The 23,854-nt window shown below is 70.1% G+C and overlaps 2 protein-coding genes across 14 annotated transcripts; both read left to right on the forward strand.

The window, feature by feature from the left end:
* The first annotated feature begins 29 nt into the window (after positions 1-29).
* Positions 30-11,279, forward strand: LOC311631840 (laminin subunit beta-2). Its single transcript, XM_084902451.1, has 33 exons — positions 30-181; positions 258-343; positions 458-630; positions 712-847; positions 926-999; positions 1,360-1,548; positions 1,625-1,688; positions 1,888-2,090; positions 2,177-2,297; positions 2,550-2,738; positions 2,832-3,011; positions 3,118-3,230; positions 3,417-3,496; positions 3,571-3,703; positions 3,834-3,989; positions 4,059-4,186; positions 6,103-6,223; positions 6,357-6,549; positions 6,640-6,783; positions 7,100-7,331; positions 7,408-7,571; positions 7,640-7,864; positions 7,946-8,163; positions 8,258-8,354; positions 8,434-8,806; positions 8,903-9,087; positions 9,157-9,398; positions 9,473-9,821; positions 10,075-10,282; positions 10,359-10,500; positions 10,578-10,754; positions 10,839-10,998; positions 11,072-11,279. Exons 2-33 carry the CDS (start codon positions 259-261, stop codon positions 11,206-11,208), a joined length of 5,391 nt encoding a protein of 1,796 aa, XP_084758577.1. The 5' UTR covers positions 30-181; position 258; the 3' UTR covers positions 11,209-11,279.
* Positions 11,280-11,428: 149 nt separating this feature from the next.
* Positions 11,429-21,961, forward strand: USP19 (ubiquitin specific peptidase 19). 13 transcript variants are annotated; one of them, XM_084902519.1, is made up of 27 exons: positions 11,429-11,597; positions 12,760-13,021; positions 13,290-13,328; positions 13,650-13,778; positions 13,966-14,099; positions 14,173-14,475; positions 14,584-14,788; positions 14,870-15,026; positions 15,094-15,165; positions 15,280-15,395; positions 15,488-15,708; positions 15,797-15,992; positions 16,175-16,308; positions 16,394-16,552; positions 16,639-16,749; positions 17,014-17,124; positions 17,203-17,304; positions 17,903-18,043; positions 18,158-18,267; positions 18,371-18,508; positions 18,579-18,880; positions 18,965-19,075; positions 19,163-19,379; positions 19,457-19,609; positions 19,687-19,847; positions 19,944-20,122; positions 20,909-21,357. In XM_084902519.1, the coding sequence occupies exons 2-27, from the start codon at positions 12,895-12,897 to the stop codon at positions 21,134-21,136; spliced, it is 4,056 nt and encodes a 1,351-aa protein (XP_084758645.1). In that variant the 5' UTR covers positions 11,429-11,597; positions 12,760-12,894; the 3' UTR covers positions 21,137-21,357. The 13 variants fall into 13 exon arrangements, 11 of the variants coding, with proteins under 11 accessions (XP_084758645.1, XP_084758646.1, XP_084758641.1 ...); XM_084902520.1 differs by having other exon boundaries at positions 14,176-14,475; positions 15,494-15,708; positions 18,149-18,267; XM_084902515.1 differs by lacking the exon at positions 20,909-21,357 and adding an exon at positions 21,494-21,961 and having other exon boundaries at positions 11,430-11,597; positions 15,494-15,708.
* Positions 21,962-23,854: the final 1,893 nt, after the last annotated feature.

Raw genomic sequence — 23,854 nt, forward strand, 5'->3', positions numbered from 1 at the left:
GGGGGGTGGGCGGGAATCTCTACCCGAGATTGTGATCCTGCCCGAGATCCACTCCGTGCTTTCCTTCTGCACGGTTCCCAACTTTGCTCAAAGTGGCCAGACTCCCAGCCAAGTGGAGGGACCTCCGGACCTGACCGAGTGGAGACTCAGCCTCGGACCCTCACGGACCCTCACGGGCAGGGTCAGCACGGCACTCCGGGGGAGGGTGCGGGAGGGCATGGCCCCAGACCTCTCATATCTACTCCCCTGCCCTCCAGGATGGAGTGGGCCGCCGGGAGCCGAGGGAGGGACCCGCGGGGACAGCCGGGGCCCTGGGAGCTCGGCGTGGGCCTGCTGCTGAGCGGTGAGAAGGCCGGTGAAGGCTGGGGTTTGGGGACAGGATGGCGGGGCTGGGGGGAGCCAGCCTTGGGGCCACCGCCTGGGGAGCACCGTCCAACAGGCTGACCCCTGTTCCCAGTGCTGGCCACCTCCCTGGCCCAGGCCCCGGTGCCGGACGTGCCGGGCTGCTCGCGGGGAAGCTGCTACCCTGCCACCGGGGACCTGCTGGTGGGCCGAGCGGACAGGCTGACGGCCTCCTCCACCTGCGGCTTGCAGGGCCCCCAGCCCTACTGCATCGTCAGTCACCTGCAGGTGCCGCTGGGCGAGGGCTGGGGCCGAGTCCCATGGGGCTGGCTCTGGTGCGACCCTGACCCTGACCCTGACCCAACTCAGGATGAGAAGAAGTGCTTCCTGTGTGACTCCCGGCACCCCTACTCCGCTAGAGACAACCCAAGCAGCCACCGCATCCAGAACGTGGTTACCAGCTTTGCACCGCAGCGCCGGGCCGCCTGGTGGCAGTCAGAGAATGGTGAGGCCGTGGACGGGCACAGAGTGAGCGGGGCTGCCCACCGGTGGCCTTGGCCCTGACCTCCGCCTCCTGCCCCAGGTGTCCCTGCGGTCACCATCCAGCTGGACTTGGAGGCTGAGTTCCATTTCACGCACCTCATCATGACCTTCAAGGTGCCTGGGAACCTGCTAAACCCTGCTTAGCTCGCCTTCGAAGGCCCCCGAGCAGAGTGCCCGCCCTCAGCCCCCTGAGCTCAGCTGCTGCGTGGGCGGCCCCTTCCCTTCACGCCTCCCATTGCCTTCCGCCTCCACGCTGCCCTGAGCCCAGGCTGGCCTGGCGCTCCTCCCTGGGCCCCACGACCCTGAGCCGATCCCCTAACGGTGGTACCCTCCCTGGTCATGGCGTGGCCCCCTGGTCTTCCCCACCTGCCTGTGGGCTGCTGAGGGCAGGGCCCAGGCGGGCAGAGCTCTGGATGGGCCTGGGCCGGACCCGGGTGCTGGGGCCCTGACCAGCCATACCACCCCCGCCCCCAGACGTTCCGCCCGGCCGCCATGCTGGTGGAGCGCTCGGCAGACTTCGGGCGCACCTGGCACGTGTACCGCTACTTCTCCTACGACTGCGCCGCCGACTTCCCGGGAGTCCCGCTGGCCCCCCCGCGGCGCTGGGACGACGTGGTCTGTGAGTCACGCTACTCGGAGATCGAGCCGTCCACGGAAGGCGAGGTGCGGCGGGGCCGGCCGGGGCTGGGGGCGGGGGGCTGAGGCAGGTCAGCCTCCCTGATGTCCCCGCGCCCTGCAGGTCATCTACAGAGTGCTGGACCCTGCCATCCCCGTCCCGGACCCCTACAGCCCGCACATCCAGAGTGAGTGCTCCCCAGGCTGGCACGCCGCGCCCGCTGGGGCTGTGGGGCCTCGGTGGCTATTCTGGTGCTTCCAGGCCAGGTGCCAAGTCAGATTTAGCTCCGAGACAGCAGACGGGAGGTCTCCCCAGGTGACCCTGGCCGCCGCCCGGGGAGCCGGAGGGAAAGCCTGCCTGGCCAGCGGCCCGCCCTCTGCCCCCAGACCTGCTGAAGATCACCAACCTGCGGGTGAACCTGACGCGGCTGCACACGCTGGGCGACAACCTGCTGGACCCGCGGCGGGAGATCCGGGAGAAGTACTACTACGCGCTCTACGAGCTGGTGGTGCGCGGCAACTGCTTCTGCTACGGCCACGCCTCGCAGTGCGCGCCCGCCCCGGGGGCTCAGGCCCACACGGAGGGCATGGTGAGCGGCGGCGGGCGGCGGAGGGCGGCGGGCGGGCGGCGGGGCGGCGCGGCTGGACGGTGCCCACCGCGGCGGCCTCCCTCCAGGTCCACGGCGCCTGCACCTGCAAACACAACACGCGCGGCCTCAACTGCGAGCAGTGTCAGGACTTCCATCACGACCTGCCCTGGCGCCCGGCCGAGGACGGCCACAGCCACGCCTGCAAGAGTGAGTGGAAGCCCGGCCGCGGCCTGGCAGCTCTGCCCAGAGCCGGGGGGGATGGTGTCCGAGGTGCCCAGCCTGCTGCCCAGGACTCTCTCGCCTCCTGACCGTCTGCTCTGGGCAGGGACCCCGTGTGGTGCCAAGGCCTTTGTGCCCCTCGTCCCCGGCCTTGGGAGGGACCGAGGTGGCACCACAGGGCCTCTTATGCCCTTACACGTGGGACATGGTCCCTCCTGCCCTCCCCTCCCCTCCCCCAAGAGTGCGAGTGCCACAGGCACACCCACAGCTGCCACTTCGACATGGCCATGTACCTGGCCTCTGGCAACGTGAGTGGAGGCGTGTGCGACGGGTGCCAGCACAACACCGCGGGGCAGCACTGCGAGCTCTGCCGGCCCTTCTTCTACCGAGACCCCGCCAAGGACCTGCGGGACCCGGCTGCGTGCCGCCGTGAGGCGGGGCTGAGCGGGGGGGGGGGGGGGGGGGGGATCCGGGGGGCGGGCGAGGTATGGAGAGGGTGACCTTGCCCTCCTTTGCCCTCAGCCTGTGATTGTGACCCCATGGGCTCCCGAGACGGAGGGCGCTGTGATCCCCATGACGACCCCGCACTGGGGCTGGTCGCGGGCCAGTGTCGCTGCAAAGACCACGTGGTGGGCCCCCGCTGCCAGCAGTGCCGGGACGGCTACTTCGGGCTCAGCGCCAGCGACCCCGTGGGCTGCCAGCGTACGTGCTCCCTGCCCTGCGCAGGCTGTCCCTAACCCTGGACCTTACTCTAGACCCCCAAACACAGTGCTCCCAGCTCCCAGCGTGTGACGTCTCCTTCCCGCAGGGTGTCAGTGTGATGCCCGGGGCACAGTGCCTGGGAACACCCCGTGCGACCCCAAGAGTGGAACCTGCTTCTGCAAGCGCCTGGTGACCGGACAGGGCTGCAGCCGCTGCCTGGTGCGACTGAGGGGGCTGGGGTCTGGCGTCAGCACTTAGCCTCGGGCAGGGGGGAAGGGGTGGTGTCCGTGCCCACTGAGGGGCATAAGAGGGTCCTGGCTAAGGGGGGGGGCTGAGAGCCATCATTGGAATCTGGGGGTGGCGAGGGGGTTTGTTTCCGGCCCCCAGCAACCTCCTCTTCCCCAGCCTGGCCACTGGGGCCTGAGCCACGACATGCTGGGCTGCCGGCCCTGTGACTGCGACGTGGGCGGCGCCTTGGACCCTCAGTGAGTGCTGGTTTGGGGCGGGGGGGGGGGTGGGAGGGGCCCGGAGGGAGGGCTCTAATGGCCGTGCTCGGTAGGTGCAGCGAGGACACGGGCCAGTGCCACTGCCGCCCCCACATGGTGGGGCGCCGTTGTGACCAGGTGCAACCTGGCTACTTCCGGCCCTTCCTGGACCACCTGGCGTGGGAGGCTGAGGACACGCGGGGCCAGGTAGGGGCAGTGGGGGCAGGACCCGAGAGGCGGGGCGCTGGTGCCTGTGCGGCTGGGGTGGGCCTTGGGCAGGGCCTGCTGGGGGCGGGCGCCGGGCTGGGCAGAGGCGAGCCCACAGCGTCTCCCGCAGGTGGCCGTGGTGGAGCGCCTGGCTGTGCCCGGGGGAGCCGCCTCCTGGACGGGCCTGGGCTTCGCGAGGCTGCGGGCAGGCCAGACGCTGGACTTCCTCGTGAGCTCGGTGCCCAGAGCCATGGAGTACGACCTGCTGCTGCGCGTGGAGCCCCAGGTCAGAGCCGGGCACCGCCCGCAGCTGTGCCTCGGGGGGGGGGCCCGCCCTCACTGTCCTGTCCCCCAGGTGCCCGAGCAGTGGGCGGAGCTGGAGGTGGCCGTGCAGCGCCCTGGGCCCGTGTCTGCCCGCAGCCCGTGTGGGCACGTGCTGCCCAAGGACGACCGCATCTCGGGGACCCTGCAGCCAGACGCCAGGTGAGGCCGATGGCAGGCCCCGCCCCTGGGGGAGCTGAGGCCCCGCCCCCGCAGGGCACCGGGAGGCCTCACTGCCCCTCCCTCGCCCCTGGTCCGCGTGCTGCCTCCGAGCGAGCGAGCGCTGTGTGCCCGGCTGCGGGCATGGCCCCGTCAGAGGAAGGAAGTGGCAGAACAAAGCCACTCCGGGCGGGCTGAGCTCCAGGGGGATGGGAACGCAGGGAAGCCGTGCCCGCTGGATGCCCGGAAGGAGGGCACTGAGCGCCGGCCGCTGCGCCCCAGCTGTTTGCCTTCTTGTTCCATTTTGTTGGTCTTCTGTTTGTTTGTTTTATGTTTTCTATTGATTTCGGAGAGGAGGAGAGGGAGGGAGAGAAAGAGAGAAACATCTGTGATGAGAGAGAGTCATCAACCGGCTGCCTCCTGCTCGCCCCCCACTGGGGACCGAGCCCACAACCCAGGCACGTGTCCTGGACCGGAATCGAACCCGGGACCCTTTTGGTCTGCAGGCAGACACTAAGCTGTCTTATTACATTTTGGATGGTGTTTGTTTCATGTCTACTTTTTCATCACTTCTTTTTAGACATTTATCACATAAATATTCAAATAGCCCCGAAGCAGAGAGCGTGGCCTAGTGAACTGCTGAGCTCTTTGCAGACGTGTTGCCACAGGGACCTGTGCTGCCCACTCCCCCACCCCCACCCCCGGCTGAGGAGAAGAGACGCGGGGGCCGCGGTGACCTGCAGGCCCGGGGCTGAGGGTGGCTGAGGGGCAGGAAGAGCAAGGCAGAGGAGCCGAGGGCAGAGCAAAGGGTTACCGTGGGGGGGTGGGGTGGAGGTGACTCTGCGCTTGGGTCTGGGCGGCGGGATGGGGGTGGTTGTTCACTGAGGCAGACTGGGAGGAGCCGTTCTGAGCTCTTAGGCCCGGCAGCAGGCTGGGGGTTGGGATCCGGTTTCTCGCGTGGCAGAGCGGCTGAAGTAGGCGATGTACATTTGGGACCTGTCACCAAAGAGGTGGGTTTAGAGCCACCAGCGGGGACCTAGGAACCAACCAGGGGGTCACGGTTTGATTCCAGGTCAGGACACAGGCCTGGGTTGCGGGCTCAATTCCCAGCGGGGGGTGTGTAGGAGGCAGCCAGTTGATGATTCTCTCTCACCACTGATGTTTTTCTCTTTCTTCCTCTCCCTTCCTCTCTGAAATCCATAAGAATACATTTTTTTAAGAAAAAGAAAAAAAAAGAGATAGGTTTCGATGAACCCATCAGAGGAAGGCGGAGGGCCCTCGCGTTAGGCAGCCGAGGTGGAGCGGGAGGGGGGCAGGAGTGAGGCGGCCGGAGCAGAGGCGAGGAGGGCAGCGGGAGGGAGGGCTGGCCTCATTGCTGCTGAGCCAGAGCAGATAAGACCAGCCGTGCTTCGGGGCTTGGCTCCGCGGAGGTCATTGGTGGCCCGGCCGCAGCCTGGAGGCCTGTTGGGACAGAAACGCCACTGGGATGGGCGCCTGGAGCGTGGAGGCAGCACTGGAGTAAAATTTCAGGAATGTGTGGGCAGGAGAGCAGACAGGCTCGGCTGGGGGACACAGGGTGCGGGAGGGCTGTGGGGCGTGCGGGCCTGGAGCCGGATGGGATGGCTCAGGAGAGAGGGCCGGGGCAGCGATGCCGTCTTGGTGAGGAGCACAGGTTGGTGGCGGAGGTCGAGGTCAGAGCAAGTGTGAGGAGGCCATGGGGATGCGAGGTTGTGTGGAGGGCTTCTTTACGCAGGAGTGTAACACGGGTGACCCCCCGGGAGAGGAAGACACGCGGGACCCTCCGGCGGCCTGCCCGCTGTCTGCTGGCCTGGCAGTGGTTGGCTGCTCTGTGGGGGGGCGGGCCCAGGATGGAGGGTACGGGACTCTGGGTGACTCCCATGCCCGACCTCCGTGCCCAGGTCCACGGTGCTGCCCCGGCCTGTCTGCCTGGAGCCTGGCGTGTCCTACACGCTGCAGCTAAAGCTGCTGAGAACAGGGGGCCGTGCCCAGCCCGAGGCCCCCAGCCTGCTCATCGACTCGGTGAGCAGTCCCCCCAGGCCCTGGGTGGGACCCAGAGGTGGCCGGGTGGGAGGGTCCAGCGGCCACCGCAGTGACGGGCAGGTAGTACCCTGGTGGCCCTGGGTCCGAACCTCGCCGGCCTGCCCGCCCGCAGCTGGTGCTGCTGCCTCGGGTGCTGGTGCTGGAGATGTTCAGCGGCGGGGACGCGGCTGCCCTGGAGCGCCGGGCCACCTTCGAGCGCTACCGCTGCCATGAGGAGGGACTGCTGCCCAGCAAGCCGCCACCCTCCGAGGCCTGCGCCCCGCTCCTGCTCAGCCTGTCGGCCCTGCTCTACAACGGCGCCCTGCGTGAGTGTGTCTGTGTGTGTGTCGGGGGGGGGGGGGGGGGGCCGCCGGCACAGGTGGGCCCTCTGACTCGGCCCTGCACCCTCCCCACAGCCTGCCAGTGCGACCCCCAGGGCTCGCTGAGTTCTGAGTGCGACCCTCACGGGGGCCAGTGCCGGTGCAAGCCGGCCGTGGTGGGCCGCCGCTGCGACCGCTGCGCCCCCGGCTACTATGGCTTCGGCCCCGCCGGCTGCCAAGGTACCTCCTGCCCCGTCCCGACCCGCAGTCCAGCCGTCGCTGGCTCTCCCTCCCCCTCCTCCCCTCTGCACCGGCCCCAGCTCTCAGCCCTGCCCCCCCCCCGAAGCTCCCCCAGCTCTCAGCCCTGGCCCGCCCCAAGTTCTCCCCCAGCTCTCAGCCCTGCCCCCCCCCCGCCCCCGAAGCATCCCCAGCTCTCAGCCCTGCCCCCGCCCCAAGTTCTCCCCCAGCTCTCAGCCCTGGCCCCCCAAGTCCCCCGCACCCCCTGACCTCCCCCGCCCCGCCACACCCCGCCCGGCTCAGCCCTGCCTTCCCGCAGCATGCCAGTGCAGCCCCGAGGGCTCGCTCAGCGGCCTGTGCGAAGGCGCCAGCGGGCAGTGCCCCTGCCGAGCCGGAGCCTTCGGGCTGCGCTGCGACCGCTGCCAGCGCGGCCAGTGGGGCTTCCCCAGCTGCCGGCCGTGCGTGTGCAACGGGCACGCGGACGAGTGCGACACCCACACCGGCGCGTGCCTGGGCTGCCGGGACCACACGGGGGGCGAGCACTGCGACAAGTGAGCGAGGGGGCGGCTGGGGGGGGCGGGCGGCAGGCTGCGCAGGGACCACCAGCTCCTCCTGCCCTCCATGCAGGTGCCTGGCCGGCTTCCACGGGGACCCGCGGCTGCCACACGGCGGCCAGTGCCGGCCCTGCCCCTGCCCTGACGCCCCCGGGAGCCAGCGGCACTTCGCGACTTCGTGCCACCGGGATGGGCACTCCCAGCAGATCACGTGCCACTGCAGGGCGGGCTACACGGGTGAGTGTGCGGTGGGGCGCGGGCCGGGCCGCTGGGCAGGGCACTCACGCCTCCCCTCGCCGTGGCAGGGCTGCGGTGCGACACATGTGCCCCCGGGCACTTTGGGGACCCAGCCCGGCCAGGCGGCAGGTGCCAGCCTTGTGAGTGCAGCGGGAACATTGACCCCACGGACCCCGATGCCTGTGACCCCCACACGGGGCACTGCCTGCGCTGCCTACACCACACGGAGGGCCCACGCTGTGCCCACTGCAAGCCTGGCTTCCATGGGCAGGCTGCCCGGCAGAGCTGTCGCCGTGAGTGGGGATGGGAGGGGGTGGCCGGGTGGGGCCCACGACTCGGGCTCCCCTGACTGCTCTCCGTCTTGGCTGGCACAGGCTGCATCTGCAACCCGCTGGGCACAGACCCCCGGCAGTGCCCGTCCACGGACCAGTGCACCTGTGACCCAAGCAGTGGGCAGTGCCCTTGCCTCCCCAACGTCCAGGGCGCGAGCTGTGACCGCTGTGCCCCCAACTTCTGGAATCTCACCAGTGGCCGAGGCTGCCAGCCCTGTGCCTGCCACCCCAGTCGAGCCACCGGCCCCACCTGCAATGAGGTGCGGGCCTCCCTGACCTGGTGGATGGGACCAGCGTCGCCTCGGGTCCAGGGCTCAGCCCCGGGCCCTGACCTCTGCCCTGCCCCCGCTCCAGTTCACAGGGCAGTGCCACTGCCGCGCCGGCTTCGGTGGGCGCACCTGTTCTGAGTGCCAGGAGCTTCACTGGGGAGACCCTGGGCTGCAGTGCCGCGGTGAGGGGCCTCGGGTCCGGGGGGGTGTCTCCCGGGGTGCCCGCCGGCACCGGGTAACCCTGGCCCGCCCTCTCCTCAGCCTGCGACTGCGACCCCCGTGGCATAGACACGCCGCAGTGCCATCGCTCCACCGGCCACTGCAGCTGCCGCCCGGGGGTGTCCGGCGTGCGCTGTGACCAGTGTGCCCGGGGCTTCTCGGGGGTCTTCCCTGCCTGCCACCCCTGCCACGCGTGCTTCGGGGACTGGGACCGCGTGGTGCAGGACCTGGCCGCCCGCACCCGGCGCCTGGAGCAGAGGGCGAGGGAGCTGCAGCAGACAGGCGTGTTGGGCGCCTTTGAGGGCAGCTTCCGGCGCATCCAGGAGAAGCTGGGCGCCGTGCAGGCCATCGTGCTCGCCCGCAACGCCTCGGCCGCCGCCACCGCGCGGCTCCTGGAGGCCACGGAGGAGCTGCGGTGCGGCTGGGCCCGGGCACGCGGGGGGGGGGGGGGGGGGCAGCGGCCAGGGGACCGGCTGAAGCCTCTACCATCCCCTCCTTTGCTCTGGCACAGGCGTCAGATCGGGGAGGCCACCGAGCACCTGACCCAGCTGGAGGCGCAGCTGACGGACGTGCAGGACGAGAACTTCAATGCCAACCACGCACTGAGCAGCCTGGAGCGGGACAGCCTGGCTCTCAACCTCACGCTGCGGCAGCTCGCCCAGCACCTGGACCTGCTGAAGCACTCCAACTTCCTGGGTGTGTTGTCGGCCAGCGGTGCGGGGCCAGGGCCGGTCCTCAGCTGACTCCTGCCTCTGCCCCACGTAGGTGCCTACGACAGCATCCGCCGTGCCCACAGCCTGTCTGCAGAGGCAGGACGTCGTGCCAACGCGTCGGCCCTGGCAGTGCCCAGCCCTGTGAGCCACTCTGCAGGCACGCGGAGCCGGACGGAGGTGCTGATGGGGACCCAGAGGGAGGACTTCCACCGCAAGCACATGGCCAACCAGCAGGCCCTGGGGGCGCTCTCTGCCCGCGCCCACGGCCTGAGCCTGACAGGCATCAACGAGCTGGTGAGGCCCAGTGGGAGGGGGAGGCAGGGAGGGGGTGGGCTCCTCCCGCGGGCCTGACTGTCCTGTGCCGGCAGGTGTGCGGGGCTCCCGGCGATGCTCCCTGTGCCACGGGCCCCTGTGGCGGGGCCGGCTGTCGGGATGAGGACGGGCAGCCCCGCTGCGGGGGCCTCAGCTGCAGCGGCGCCGTGGCCATGGCGGACCTGGCGCTGGGCCGGGCCCGGCACACGCAGACGGAGCTGCAGCGGGCACTGGCGGAAGGTGGTGGCATCCTCGGCCAGGTGGCAGACACCCGTCGGCAGGCGGGCGAGGCCCAGCAGCGGGCCCAGGCGGCCCTGGACAAGGCCAACGCGTCCAGGGGGCAGGTGGAGCAGGCCAACCAGGAGCTGCGGGAGCTCATCCAGAGCGTGAAGGACTTCCTGAGCCGTGAGCCTCCTGCGCGGCCAGGCCCCGTGGTCGTTCCCGTGTCTGTGTTCGTACCTGTGTTCAGGATCCTCGCCCTTTGTGGCCCTCAAGTCCGTGACCCCGAGTCTATGCCCACATCTAGCCCCTGTCCTTGTGGTCACATCCTTATGCCCGTTAGCAAACCCTTAGCCCTCGTGCAGTCCCGTGTCCCTGTCCCGACTCTGTGTCCCATACCCATGCTGGGAGGGGCCCCTGAGTCCTGACTGTCCCGCAGAGGAGGGGGCCGACCCCGACAGCATCGAGATGGTGGCCACCCGCGTGCTGGAGCTCTCCATCCCGGCGTCCCCCGAGCAGATCCAGCAGCTGGCCGGCGAGATCGCGGAGCGGGTCCGGAGCCTGGCCGACGTGGACGCCATCCTGGAGCGCACTGTGGGAGACGTGCACCGGGCGGAGCGGCTGCTGCAGGATGCGCAGCGGGCACGGTCCGACCCCGGCCTTGCCCCCATCCTTGGCACCTGGTCCTGATCCTTGCAGGCCCTGATGCCCTCTCTTCCGCAGGAGCCGGGCTGAAGGGGAGAAGCAGAAGGCAGAGACAGTGCAGGCGGCACTGGAGGAGGCCCAGCGGGCTCAGGGCGCCGCTCAGGGGGCGATCCAGGGGGCAGTGGTCGATACGCAGGACACGGAGCAGACCCTGCACCAGGTGTGGTCTCTGGGACATCGAGGGCCAAGGTGGTGGACACGCTCTGAGACCTGGCTAACCCTAGCCCCCCACGGCAGGTGCAGGAGAGGATGGCGGGGGCAGAGCAGGCGCTGAGCTCTGCAGGGCAACGGGCTCAGCAGCTGAATGGCCTCCTGGAGGCTCTGAAACTGAAACGAGCAGGGAACAGCCTGGCAGCCTCCAGGGCCGAAGAAACAGCAAGCAGCGCCCAGGGTCGTGCCAGGGAGGCTGAGCAGGTGGGCGGAGGCAGAGCCCGTAGGGGGGAGGGTAGAGGCTGGGTCTCCACTGGGCCACCACCCTCCCCTCCCTCCCCCTCCCAGCTGCTGCAGGGCCCTCTGGGCGACCAGTACCAGACAGTGAAGGCCCTGGCGGAGCGCAAGGCCCAGGGGGTGCTGGCTGCGCAGACGCGCGCAGAGCAGCTGCGGGACGAGGCTCGCGGCTTGTTGCAAGCGGCTCAGGACAAGCTGCAGCGGCTGCAGGGTGAGGACCGGGGCGGCACCCAGCGGGGTGGGGGCGCTGGGCGTGGGCCGTGGCTGAGGCCTGCCTCTCTCAGAGCTGGAGGGCACCTACGAGGAGAACGAGCGCGCGCTGGAGGGCAAAGCGGCCCAGCTGGACGGGCTGGAGGCCCGGATGCGCAGCGTGCTTCAGGACATCAACCTGCAGGTGCAGATCTACAACACCTGCCAGTGACACCCCCACCCCCCCACCCCCGCCCGCCTGGGCGCCCCTGCAGGACAGGCCAATAAACCGTGTGCACCCGCTGCCTGGTCTGACTCATTGGGGGGCGGGGCCGGGGCGGGGCCTGGGGCTGCCACCAGCGGGCGGGGCGGGGCCAGGCGCCGGAGCCCCGCCCTCCGGGCCGCCGGGAGGCCCGCGTGCCGCGCCGCCGGAAGTGCGTCACGGCTCCGCGCTCGGCCACCGGGGCCGCCGCTCCAGTAGAAACAAAACCAGCCGCCGAGGCGGCGGCGGGGAGCCGGGGCGGGGGAGGAGCGCGCCGGAACCGGAACCGACTTGACGCCGGAACCGGAACCGAGAGCGGGTTGCCAGGGCCCGAAGGGCTGGCGGCGGCGCCTCGCTCGGTGAGTGGCTCGGCCGCTCCCCGCCGGTCCGGCCCGGCGGAGCGGGAGGGCGCGCCGGGGCCCGGCGGCCGGTCAAGGTCACGGGGCGCGCCAGCCCCGCCCTCGCGCCCGGCCGCGGCCCCGACGCCGGGCAGTTAGCTGCGCCCGCGGCCTCCGCCTCCGAGGGCCGGGCGAGCGAGCGGCTTCCTGGCGGCGGCGGCGCAGGTGCGGGCTGGCGCCGGGCGGCCCAGCAGGCCCTCCGCGGCCGGCGCGGGGGACCCGACCTTCGGCTGCGGCCGGCGCCGAGGCGGCGGGGCCCGCCCGGCCCGGCCCCGTGGTCCCGGGAGGCCCGGCGCCAGGCTCACGGCTGACCCCGAGTGAGGTCGCCCCACGTGCGCCGGGCCCGCCGCTCCCCTCCCCGGCCGGCTGCTGCTCAGCCCGGCCTGGATGCATGGCCCATCCGCACCCCCTCCCGGCCCCAGAACCTGATTGTGGACGGAGGGGCCGCCCGGAACTCCCCGGGGCCCGGGGGAACGGTGGATGGGGGAATGGACCCGAGACCCGGGGTGTCTGTTCCCGTCCCCCCTGTGCGCCCTGCGTGCCCACGGCGTGCCCCGGGCGGGCGTTTGCGCTGACATCTGATGCCCCTCACCCGGCGGCGGCCCCCTGCTGGGGAGAGGGTCCCCCTGGGATGTGGGGAGAAGCCCCAGAGCCGCAGAGGGGCAGCTGGCGCAGGTGGGGCGGCTTAGCCCGGCCGGGCAGTGGCAGCACCTGGGCTGGGTCTAGTTTCAGCCTCGGAGCCGGGCGATCCTGCTGCTCGGTTGCCGCTGGGTCCTGCCTCCTCCTCCGCCTCCCCCTTCCCGGCGGTGACTAAGCAGCCAGTGAGAACGGAGGAAAAGCCAGGCCTGTGGGCTGGGGCCTCGGCTCCTCTCCAGGCTGGTAGAGGCGCCTGGTCCCAGCCGGGGCTGCCCGGACCGGGCGGCTCCGGCCGCGGGTCTGGGTAGGGGCCTCTGGGGCTCAGCCAGAGCGGTGGCCGCCGCTCGCGTTTTTTATTCCCCCTCAAGCCGCCTGGTGGGGGTGGGATCGCTCGGAGGGTCAGGGACAGCCCAGGTTGCCAAGCCTGGCTGTCACCAGGGAGCAAGCTGCTGGGCCTTGGTAACGAGACCCGGCCCCTCCCCACCAGGCTGTCACTCCTTGCTGGTGAATTTGGCCGCAGAGAGTTGCCAAGATAGCTGGGCCGGGAAGAAAGCGCCGTAGCCCTGACCCAGACGCCGCCGCCGACCCCGGGGCACTCTGGCTGTCGACCAAGCGTCTCAAGATGTCTGGTGGGGCCAGTGCCATGGGCCCGAGGAGAGGGCCCCCCGGGCTGGAGGAGGCCGCCAGCAAGAAGAAGCAGAAGGACCGAGCCAACCAGGAGAGCAAGGACGGAGACCCTCGGAGGGGAGGTGAGGGCGCCCCGGGCTCCAGGCGCCGCCCGCCCTGTGGAGCATGCCCAGCGGGGCGGAGGCTGCTGGGAGGAGTGGCTGGCCTCTGCTCCGGTGGGGAGAGGAGGGCCAGGAGAAGCTGGGCTCTGGGGACTGGGCTGAGACCCTGGAAACGGTGCTTGGGGGGTGGCAGGGCCTTGGGGGCTGCTTTCTCCTCCCCGTTTTCTTTTTCTTTTTTAAAGATATTTTTATTGCTTATGTTTTCCTCCTCCCTCTCCTCTGTCGTCAGGCTCCGTGTCCACTCCTCAAGAGGAGCAGGCCAAAGAGGGTGAGTGACCAGCTGCCCCAGAGCGAGTGCTGGGGAAGGGGGCGGCGGGTGCAGCCCTCGCAGTCTTTGGTTCCGTCTACTTTTTAAACACGTCTCTACTCATTTTAGAGCAAGGGAAGGAGAGGGGGTGGAGAGAGAGAGAGGAAACAGCAGTGATGAGGGAGTCCCCATAGGCTGCCTCCTGCACGCCCCCTGCTGGGAATCGAGCCACAGTGCAGGCCTGTGCCTTGGCCAGAATGAAACCAGGACCTCCTGGCGGGTGGGTTGACGTACAGCCCCTGAGCCTGCCAGGCGGGCCCTCAGCCTGGCCTCTCCCTGCAGAGGTGCTGCTCGAGTGGAAGCAGAGCGCAGATGAGGTGGTGGTGAAGCTGCGCGTGGGAGGAGGGCCCCTGCGGCTGGAGGAGGTGGATGCCGCGTTCACAGACACGGACTGCGTGGTGCGGTTTCCAGGTGCGAGCCCGGCGCGTGCGTGTGTGCGTGTGTGCGTGTGTGCGCGTGTGTGTGTGCCAGTGCGTGTGTGTGTGTGTGTGTGTGTGCGTGTGTGTGTGTGTGTGTGTGCGCGAGTGCGTGTGTGTGTGTGAGACAGAGAGAGAGATCCCTGACGCCCTGCTCACTGCCTCTCTCCCGCTCTCTGCAGGTGGTCAGCAGTGGCGCGGTGTTTTCTATGCCGAGATCGAAAGTTCTCGCGCCAAAGTGCAGACTCGGAAAGGTGGCCTTCTCCAGCTGGCGCTGCCCAAGAAGGTGCCTCTGCTCACCTGGCCTTCTCTCCTGGTGAGTCCGGGGCGGGGCGGGGCGGGGCGGGGCACCCAGTGTGGGCAGGGCCTGACTGCTGGATCTTTGACAGAAGAAACCTCTAGGGATGCGGGAGTCGGTGCCAGGGCTGCAGTGCCAGGAGAACGGGCAGGAGTCCGCTCCCGTCGCCCTGGAGCCAGCCCCGGAGCCCCGCCGGGCCAAGCAGGAGGCCCGGAACCAGAAGCGGGCACAGGGCCGCGGTGAGGTGGGGGCGGGGGCTGGCCCCGGGGCCCAGGCAGGACCCAGTGCCAAGAGGGCTGTGCACCTCCGAAGAGGGCCCGAGGGGGAAGGCTGCAGAGAGGGCCCCGGGCCTCAGGGCGAGGCCCCCCCCTTCCTGGCAGAGGCCGCCCCCCAGGTGAGCGTGGAGGCTGTGGGGCTGGGAGGTGGGGAGGGGTGGCTGCGAGGGAGAGGAGAGGGCCCCGCCTGGCGGCCTGGGCTGACCTTGCCCACGAACCACGCCCAGGCCGAGGCCGAGGAGCCGCTGCGGGTCCCGCCGCTGGAGCCCCAGCCCTGCCTCCTGGGCTCGGAGGGGCAGCTGGCCGGAGAGAAGGCAGCGCCGCCCCGGAGCGACCCGGTCTCTCCGGCCCTGCCCCGGAGCAGAGCCCCCGAGAAAGGGGACCGTTCCCGAGAGAAGGCGGAGGCGGCAGGCGCTGCGTCCCTGGTGGCTGGTAAAGGGGGCTGGGCAGGGCCTGGGGCTGCAGGTAGGGAGTCCGTGCCGGCGCGCGGGCGCTGAGCCGGGCCTCACGCAGAGCCGGAGCCCATGGTGAGCCTGGACTTCGTCAAGAACGACTCGTACGAGAAGGGGCCGGACGCGGTGGTGGTGCACGTGTACGTGAAGGAGATCCACAGGGAGGCCGCGCGCGTGCTCTTCCGCGAGCAGGACTTCACGCTCGTCTTCCAGACCAGGTGCGTGGAGGCCGGGCGGCCCCGGGCCGCGGGCGGGACCCGGCCTCACTCTCTCCCCCGCCCGCAGGGACGCCAACTTCCTGCGGCTGCACCCGGGCTGCGGGCCCCACACCGTCTTCCGCTGGCAGGTGAAGCTCAGGTGGGTGGTGCCCGGCCGGCGTGTGCCTCCCTCCCCGGCTCCTGGCCCGGCTCCCGGCCCGGCCCCGGCCCCGGCCCGCCCAGCCGCCCGGCCTGAGCTCCGCCTCTCCCGCAGGAACCTCATTGAGCCCGAGCAGTGCACCTTCTGCTTCACGGCCTCTCGCATCGACATCTGCCTGCGGAAGCGGCAGAGCCAGCGCTGGGGGGGCCTGGAGGCCCCCGCCGCACGAGGTCTGCCCGCGAGCTCCCTTCATCGCCGCCCACACGACGGGGCCCCTGCCACGAGCTGCTAACCACCGGCTCTCTCGCTCCCCCTTTTTAAGGTGCAGTGGGTGGTGCAAAGGTTGCCGTGCCGACAGGCCCAACCCCTCTGGACTCAACGCCCCCGGGAGGCGCTCCGCACCCCCTGACCGGCCAGGAGGAGGCCCGGGCTGTGGAGAAGGAGAAGCCCAAGCCCCGAGCTGAGGACACGGGGCTGGACGGCGTGGCGGCCCGCGCGCCCCTGGAGCACGGGGCCCCCAAGCCGGAGCCTCACTTGGCCTCAGTGAGACCCGGGTGGGGAGGGCGGCGGGCGGGCGGGCGGGCGGGCGCTGGGAGCCTCCGGCCGCTCTCACTCCCCCTCTGTCCCTCAGCCCAAGCCCACGTGCATGGTGCCGCCCATGCCCCACAGCCCTGTGAGCGGGGACAGCGTGGAGGAGGAGGAGGAGGAGGAGAAGAAGGTGTGCCTGCCGGGCTTCACCGGGCTGGTCAACCTGGGCAACACCTGCTTCATGAACAGCGTCATCCAGTCGCTGTCCAACACGCGCGAGCTGCGCGACTTCTTCCACGGTGAGGCGCCCGCCGTGTGCCCCGGCCCCCGCACCCTGCCCTGCCCCCCGCACCCTGCACCCTGCCCCGCACCCCCCGCACCCCTAGCTCCCGCACCCCGCCCCGTACCCGGCACCCCCAGCCTCCGCCCCCCGCAGCCCGCCCCCTGCCCCACCCCCGCTCACACTGCCCTGCCTCCCTAGACCGCTCCTTCGAGGCTGAGATCAACTACAACAACCCGTTGGGGACCGGGGGCCGCCTGGCCATCGGCTTCGCCGTGCTGCTGCGGGCGCTGTGGAAGGGCACCCACCACGCCTTCCAGCCCTCCAGGCTGAAGGTGACGGGCCGGGCCGCCCTCTGCGGGGGAGGCCGGCGGGTGCACAGCCAGGGCCAGGCCCGTGCTCAGCCCTCCCCTCTTCCAGGCCATTGTCGCCAGCAAGGCCAGCCAGTTCACCGGCTACGCCCAGCACGACGCCCAGGAGTTCATGGCCTTCCTGCTGGACGGGCTGCACGAGGACCTGAACCGCATCCAGAACAAGCCCTACACGGAGACCGTGGACTCAGACGGGCGGCCCGACGAGGTCGGGGGCGCGGAGGGGGTCGGGGGCGCAGAGGGGGCTCGGCCCGCACCGCCGCGGCCCGGCTCGGCTCACCGCTGCGCCCTCAGGTGGTGGCCGAGGAGGCGTGGCAGAGGCACAAGATGAGGAACGACTCCTTCATCGTGGACCTGTTCCAGGGCCAGTACAAGTCCAAGCTGGTGTGCCCCGTGTGCGCCAAGGTGCGCGGCTCCGGCCCCGGCCGGCCGGCCTGGCAGGGCAGCCGGGAGGGTGGGCTCCGGCGTGGGCTCGAGGCTGCGGGCAGGCTTCCCGGCTGCGGTGACGGAGGGCCGGGGGTGGGCGGGGCCTCGGGTACCAGGAGGGTCTGGGTCTCCTGGGGGCCCCCGGCCTGTCCAGGGCTCAGGTTTGCTGGCTGCTCGGCCTTGAGGGCCCCGTGGCCGCCTCCCCGCCCTGTGGGCCGCCCAGAGCCACCGGTGTCTCCCCAGGTCTCCATCACCTTCGACCCCTTCCTCTACCTGCCGGTGCCCTTGCCCCAGAAGCAGAAGGTCCTCCCCGTCTTCTTCTTCGCCCGGGAGCCGCACAGCAAGCCCGTCAAGGTGAGCGCAGCTCCTCCCCCCGCGCCGCCCGGCCCGGCCCGGCCCGGCCAGCGGCCCACGGTCCCTCTGTCCCCGCAGTTCCTGGTGAGCGTCAGCAAGGAGAACTCGAGCGCCAGCGAGGTGCTGGACGCCCTGGCACAGAGGGTCCACGTGCAGCCCGAGAACCTGCGACTGACCGAGGTGTGTCCGAGCTTCCGGGCTCCGTGTGGACGGTGGGCTCACAGCGCGCAGTGGGCGGCCCTGACGCGGAAGGCGGAACCTCTGGCGTTCGGGCTGCACCACGGCGCCCAGTGCCCAGCCGTCACGGTGGCCCAGCAGCTCCTCCCGTGGACGGGGAGCTGAGCTGCCGGTTACCCCCTCCGTGCGGTGCTCCCGCGGCGCTGGCCTCCCGCTGGGGGCGCCCTTGTGGTCTCCGAACTTGGTCCGTGATAACCAGGCTGCAGCCCCCAGCCCCGCCAGGGAGAGCCGGGCGGACGCTGGGCCCAGGCCTGGTCTCGCAGGCCCTCGTAAGCATTGGCTCCCTTTTTACGTCACGCCTGGACAGGGACGGAACCCGAGATCCTTCCATCCCAGGGCTGATGCTCTATCCACTGAGCCACACCGGCCAGGGCACCAGGCCCCTTGCTCATGGCCATAAGGCTGAGCCAGCAGAGGCCTGTGCTGCTGCCACGTGCCCCCCCCCCCGTAGAGCGAGGGTCAGAGCGGGCTCCTCCCTGTGTGTGTGTGTGGGGGGGGAGGGGCTGGGGGGCCGTCCTCACCGGGGCTGTCCCTGGGTCAGGTGGTGAAGAGCCGTTTCCACCGCATGTTCCTGCCCTCCCACTCGCTGGACACCGTGTCCCCCTCGGACCTGCTCCTCTGCTTCGAGCTGTTGTCCCCCGAGTTGGCTAAGGAGCAGGTGGTGGTGCTGGAGGTGCAGCAGGTGAGGGAGGCCGGGCCGCTGGCACGGGGCCCTGGCCGGGGGGGGGGGGGGGGGGGGGGGCGTTCCTGCCCAGCCTGGCCTTGCTGAGCCGATGACCCACCCCAGCGCCCCCAGGTGCCCAGCATCCCCATCTCCAAGTGCGCAGCCTGCCAGCGGAAGCAGCAGCCCGAGGACGAGAAGCTGAAACGCTGTACCCGGTGCTACCGCGTGGGCTACTGCAACCAGTGAGGCCCCCCAGCCCCGCCCTGCTCCCGTCTGCCCCACCCCGCCAGGCGGGAGGCCGAGGCTAGCCCCTGGGCACGGTCATCAGAGGCCCTCTCCCCCCAGGCTCTGCCAGAAAACCCACTGGCCTGACCACAAGGGCCTCTGCCGGCCTGAGAACATCGGCTTCCCCTTCCTGGTCAGCGTGCCCGCCTCCCGCCTCACCTACGCCCGCCTCGCCCAGCTGCTGGAGGGCTACGCCCGGTGAGCGCCGTGGGCAGTGGGGGGTGCGGGTGGCCGGTCAGGGTTCCTATGCGCCTCGTCCCTGTTGCAGGTATTCCGTGAGCGTCTTCCAGCCGCCCTTCCAGCCCAGCCGCATGGCCTTGGAGCCCCCTGGCCACACGGCGCTGCACTCCGGCTCTCCGGAGGCCGGGGACGGCGAGAGGGAGTCCCTGCCGCCGCCGGAGCCCCAGACGGTGCCGCCCGCGGCGGAGGGGGACGTGGCGCCCCGGGCGTGGGCAGCCCCTGACCGGGGGCCGGTGCCCAGCACCAGTGGCGTTGCCTCTGAGATGCTGGCCAGCGGGCCCGCGGAAGGGGGCTCCTCGCCTGCGGGGGAGAAGCTGCCCCGGCCGGAAGGTACGCGGCGGGAGAGGCTCTGCGCGGCGGGGGTGTGTGTGTGTGTGTGTGTGTGTGGGCGGGCTCTGATGTCTGCTCTCTCAGCTGCCGTGCCCGGGTACCAGCACCCGAGTGAAGCCACCAACCCCCACACATCCCAGTTCCTGATCTACAAGATCGACGCATCCAACCGGGAGCAGCGGCTGGAGGATAAAGGTGCCTGGGGCGGGGTGCGGGAGGGGGCGCGGGGAGGGGCTGCCGGCGGCTCCACAGCTGACCCCCCCCCCCCCCCGCCCCGCCCAGGAGACGCCCCGCTGGAGCTGGACGAGGACTGCAGCCTGGCGCTCGTCTGGCGGAACAACGACCGGCAGCCGGAGTTCGTGCTGGTGGCCTCCAAGGAGCTGGAGTGCGCCGAGGACCCCGGCTCTGCCGGCGAGGCCGCCCGCGCAGGCCACTTCACCCTGGACCAGTGCCTCACCCTCTTCACGCGGCCCGAAGTGCTGGCCCCCGAGGAGGCTTGGTGTGGACGGGCACAGGCGGGGCGGTGGGCGGGGGGGGGGGGGGGCTGCCTCTGACTCACTGTCCGCCCGCCGCCAGGTACTGCCCGCAGTGCAAGCAGCACCGCGAGGCCTCCAAGCAGCTGCTGCTGTGGCGCCTGCCCAACGTGCTCATCGTGCAGCTCAAGCGCTTCTCCTTCCGCAGCTTCATCTGGCGCGACAAGATCAACGACCTGGTGGAGTTCCCCGTCCGGTGAGCGCGGGCCCGGGCCGGGCGGGGGCGCGGGGCGCGGGGCGCGGGCACGGCTCGGCTCACTCCGCTCGCCACAGGAGCCTGGACCTGAGCAAGTTCTGCATCGGCCAGAAGGAGGAGCAGCTGCCCCGCTACGACCTGTACGCCGTCATCAACCACTATGGCGGCATGATCGGCGGCCACTACACCGCCTGCGCCCGCCTGCCCAACGACCGCAGCAGCCAGCGCAGCGACGTGGGTGAGGGCCGCGCGGCGGGCGGACGGCGGTGGGGGTGGGGGGCGGACGGGGCGGTGTGCTCACACACACACACACACACACACACACACCCCGCAGGCTGGCGCCTGTTTGACGACAGCACGGTGACCACGGTGGACGAGAGCCAGGTGGTGACGCGCTACGCCTACGTCCTCTTCTACCGCCGGCGCAACTCGCCCGTGGAGAGGCCCCCCCGGGCCGGCCACACTGAGCGCCACGCGGACCTCGGCCCCGCAGCCGAGGCTGCCGCCAGCCAGGTGAGGCCTGGGAGGCTGGAAGCTCCTCTCCTCCAGCCATAGCCCTGCAGCCGCGGGGCCGGGCGGGCGGGGGGGTCCCTCACGTGAAGCCTCAGCTGGAGGGTCTCCGTGGTGCAGGGGCACAGAGGGACACACCGAGCGGCCACTGGCGTGGACATAGGCACCACGTGGCACAGGCGTGTCTGCTCAGCCTCCCTGGGCACGGTGCCGGGACTGACTGCACCTGCTGGCCTCCCAGCCTCCCCCGCACCCTCCCACGTGCGCCCTCCCCTCGCCGTGACTGCCCGTGCCCTCGGGACCGGCCTCACCTGGCCGGGGCTGTCCCCCACTCCAAGGGGAGCGTCTCGGCTGAGCCTCCGGGGTCTTCTTCTCCTACGTCCCTGGGTGCCCACCTCCCTCCTGTGCTGGCCGCCTCCTCACTGCCCTCTCCGGCCTGAGCCCTCTCCGCTCGCACTCGGAGGAGCCTCAGAGACAGACAGCCGTCAGGGTCTCGATGTGGGAGGAGCCAGGAGGCCCCTGGGCTGCAGGTCTGTCCTCCGAGAGCCAGTGCCCTCTGTGGGCAGCCCAGCCCGGGCCGCCACGCAGGCGGCACGTTGAGTGGGATCTTCTCGAGGCCAGAGTGCTGCCAGGAGTCGCCCTCGCGCCCTGTCTGAGCCTGCGTGGCCCTGGCTCCTCCCCTCCCTCCTGCAGCCTAACCTGGGACGGCGGGCTCGGCACGGCACCTCGGGGGAGAGTCGTGGCCGGGCCTCGGGCCTCTGGTCACCACCTCCCTTCTGCACACTGTAGGCTTCCCGGATTTGGCAGGAGCTGGAGGCCGCGGAGGAGCCCGTGCCCGAGGGGCCTGCGCCCCGGGGTTCCTGGGGGCCCCAGGACTGGGTGGGCCCCCCGCCATGCGGCCCCCCCACCCCAGATGAGGGCTGCCTCCGGTACTTTGTTCTGGGCACCGTGGCAGCCTTGGTGGCCCTCGTGCTCAACGTGTTCTATCCTCTGGTGTCCCAGAGTCACTGGAGATGACCGCCCGCCCCCAGGCATGCTGCCTCTGGGGCCAGCCCTGGGCTCGGGCTCTGTGTGTGGAGGGAGAGGGTCTGTGGCTCCTGCAGGGGCGGAGCAAACAGGGTGGTGTCCATCCAGCTGTCCGTCCGTCCGTCCTGCTGCTCTGAGCTTGGCCTGGGCCTGGCCCTGCCCACCAGCTTCCTGTATTTAAAGCGTCAATAAAGCGAGACTGTCCAGGCCGATCTTGTCTCTCTGTCTCAATGCGCTGCTGCCGCGCCTGCCGTGGGGCCCTCCCTCGGGTGCGGAGCTCCGAGCCAGCACCCAGGGATGCCAGCGGCACTGGGCAGCCCCCAACCCTGTCCTCATGTTCTGTTGCAGGGACTAGGCCCTGGCCAGGCCCCCGAGGCGGCCCCCGCGCGGACAGCCCCTGAACGCTTCGCCCCCCCTGCGGACCGCCCAGCCCCCACCTACAGCAACATGGAGGAGGTCGATTAGCAGGTCCCTGGCTGGGGGGGGGTGGGAACCTCCATAGAAGGCCAGCCCTGCGCTGCTGCTTCTCTAACCAGAGGACACTGGCTCCATCGGGGGAGTGGGGAGTGACAAGGGTGGGAACCTCACAGGTCGGAACCTCCTGTCAGCCCGAACCCCAGACCAGTGCCCTGGGCTCTCCGGACACCCTCAGTACCGCGGGATTGGAGTCTCAGTTGTACCTTCAGTTCTTTCTGATTCGCATTATAAACATAATTTTATTCTAAAATTGTAATTTTTTTTTTTTTTTTTTTTTGCATTTTGGAAGTGATTGCTGCTGTTTAAATATATTTTAAAAATAAATGCTAAATAAGCAGACTCGGTGACTGATGCCCGGGGCTGTGGCCCTCCTCCCTGCCATTGGGTGTGTGTGTCCTTGTGTTGAAGACCCTGGAAGTGCTCTGGTCCGGAGGGGGCGTGAGGGGGGCCCTGTGCCATCGCCTGCTGCCCTTCCATCCCGCTGGTCCTGGTTCCGCAGGGAGGCCGCTGTGGGTGGCACTGTGGGCGGCACTGTGGGCGCCTCACACCAGGCGAGGGCCCGTGAGGCTCCAGCAGCGGACTGGTCGGGGACCTGGAGAACCGGAGGTACGGGTCTCCCTCCTCCTTCCCGTTCTCGGGTCTTTGCTGGTTGGAGTTCCAGCAGATCGCTCTGGGAGGACACGGACAGCCGGGGAAGGAGACCTTGCTCCAAAAGGTCAGGAAAAGGGTCAGGGGCCGCTTCGGCAACTTCCCGGGAGAGGGGAGAGGGAGACCGGCTCTTCCCGGGACCTTGGCCCCAGCCTGTTCGCCCACAGCAGGTCTGCAGGCTGGTCCCAGCCGCAGCCTTGGTGACGTACACACACACGGCAAATCCTGGGAGCAGCCTCCTGGCCTCTGGGGGGCTAGGGCTGCCCCCTCCTCTCTCCATTCCTGGGGCATCTCCAGCCGAGGGAGATGGGGGCAGTCTTGTGAGGCCGGTGCTCATAAGCGCCAGGCAGAGGCAGGCAGAGGGCACAGGTCTCCAGTCCTGTTTGTCACCAGAGCTCCTCGGCTGCAGTGGGGCGATGGAGGAGCGCCTGTAAGAGGCTGTGGCCAGTGCTGGCTTTTCCCCGTGGGGACACGGCCAGAGCCACGTGGGGCTGATGGCCTTCGAGAGGGACCTGGGGAGCTGGGGGAGGCCGTGCGGAGGGGGGATGGCAGGCTGGGGGCTGGTGCTGGCATTGTGTGGAGGGCCCACCACGTAGGGGTGGAATGCCACATGACAGTGCTGGCCTACACGGTGCAGCCCGTGCCTGTCCACCGTGGGCTGCCTGTGCCGGAGGCACCGCTCCAGGGGTGCTGGGTGCCCCGGCCCGCCGCCTGCTGATGCTCAGCCTGCCACAAACCCTCCTGGGAGCCAGCCGGCTGCTGTGGCCTCTGCTGCCTGATGCTCATGGTTGGCCTGCTCCGCAGGGGCCTGTCCATGGCCTGGCTGTGGCCCTGCCTCTTTGCAGGCCGCAGTGGGCCTCCTGGCTGCCGCCTGGCTTGTCTCCTTCATCACTTTCGGTGGTTTTCCTGGAAGGAGTAACGGGCTCACACCAGCAGGCCAGCCTCCCACCCGGGCTGGGCCCATTCACCAAGTTCTGCTCCGTGCGAGTCACAGGGCTCTGGAGGGCGGCCGGCATGCTGCCACGTGGGCACTCTTGGTAGCACTGCTGCCTCATCCTGTGACAGGCAGCTACCCGAGGGCAGGGACGGTGCAGGCCCGCACCCACGGAGGGGGACGTCACCGGGCCTGCAGGGCTCTCGATGCTGTAGTGAACCCTCCGGGGGATGCAGCAGGGAGGGGATGGGAACTCACTCTGCTCAGCACAGGCACCTCGGTCGGGGCCTAAGCAGCTGCAGCCGTGAGCTCAGCACAGGGCTAGTGTGGCTGTGACTGCTTCTGGGTGCCCATCGGTGGCACCACTGCGCTGTGGCATCCCCTGCTCGCGGCGGGCACCTGGCCTCGGCTGGGCATCAGGCTGGGGCGAGGGGGCCATGGGGAGGTGGGGAGCCCCAACACACAGACTGGACCGGATCCTGATGCGGTGCGCGGCCCCAGGCAGAGCCTGGCATTTGGTTGTCCTGTGGGACCCAGATATTGACCCAGACACGGACCCGTCATTACTGGGATATGGCCACAAAGCAGAACACAGAATACGGACACAGACTGGCCAGCATCCTGCCCAGGCCTTTAGGAGTATTAGCATC

Source organism: Pipistrellus hanaki (assembly GCF_964339955.1).
Source record: "Pipistrellus hanaki genome assembly, chromosome: 13".
NCBI lineage: Eukaryota > Metazoa > Chordata > Mammalia > Chiroptera > Vespertilionidae > Pipistrellus > Pipistrellus hanaki.

Excerpts from the sequence above, each read along its gene's own strand:
- LOC311631840 (XM_084902451.1), top strand. The coding sequence starts at position 259 with ATGGAGTGGGCCGCCGGGAGCCGAGGGAGGGACCCGCGGGGACAGCCG. Across the intron at positions 8,164-8,257 it reads CCGGCCCCACCTGCAATGAG|TTCACAGGGCAGTGCCACTG; the intron begins GTGCGGGCCTCC and ends CCCCCGCTCCAG. Across the intron at positions 10,999-11,071 it reads CAAGCTGCAGCGGCTGCAGG|AGCTGGAGGGCACCTACGAG; the intron begins GTGAGGACCGGG and ends TGCCTCTCTCAG.
- USP19 (XM_084902513.1), top strand. The coding sequence starts at position 12,895 with ATGTCTGGTGGGGCCAGTGCCATGGGCCCGAGGAGAGGGCCCCCCGGG. Across the intron at positions 13,022-13,289 it reads CGGAGACCCTCGGAGGGGAG|GCTCCGTGTCCACTCCTCAA; the intron begins GTGAGGGCGCCC and ends CTCTGTCGTCAG. Across the intron at positions 18,044-18,148 it reads TGGTGCTGGAGGTGCAGCAG|CGCCCCCAGGTGCCCAGCAT; the intron begins GTGAGGGAGGCC and ends GACCCACCCCAG.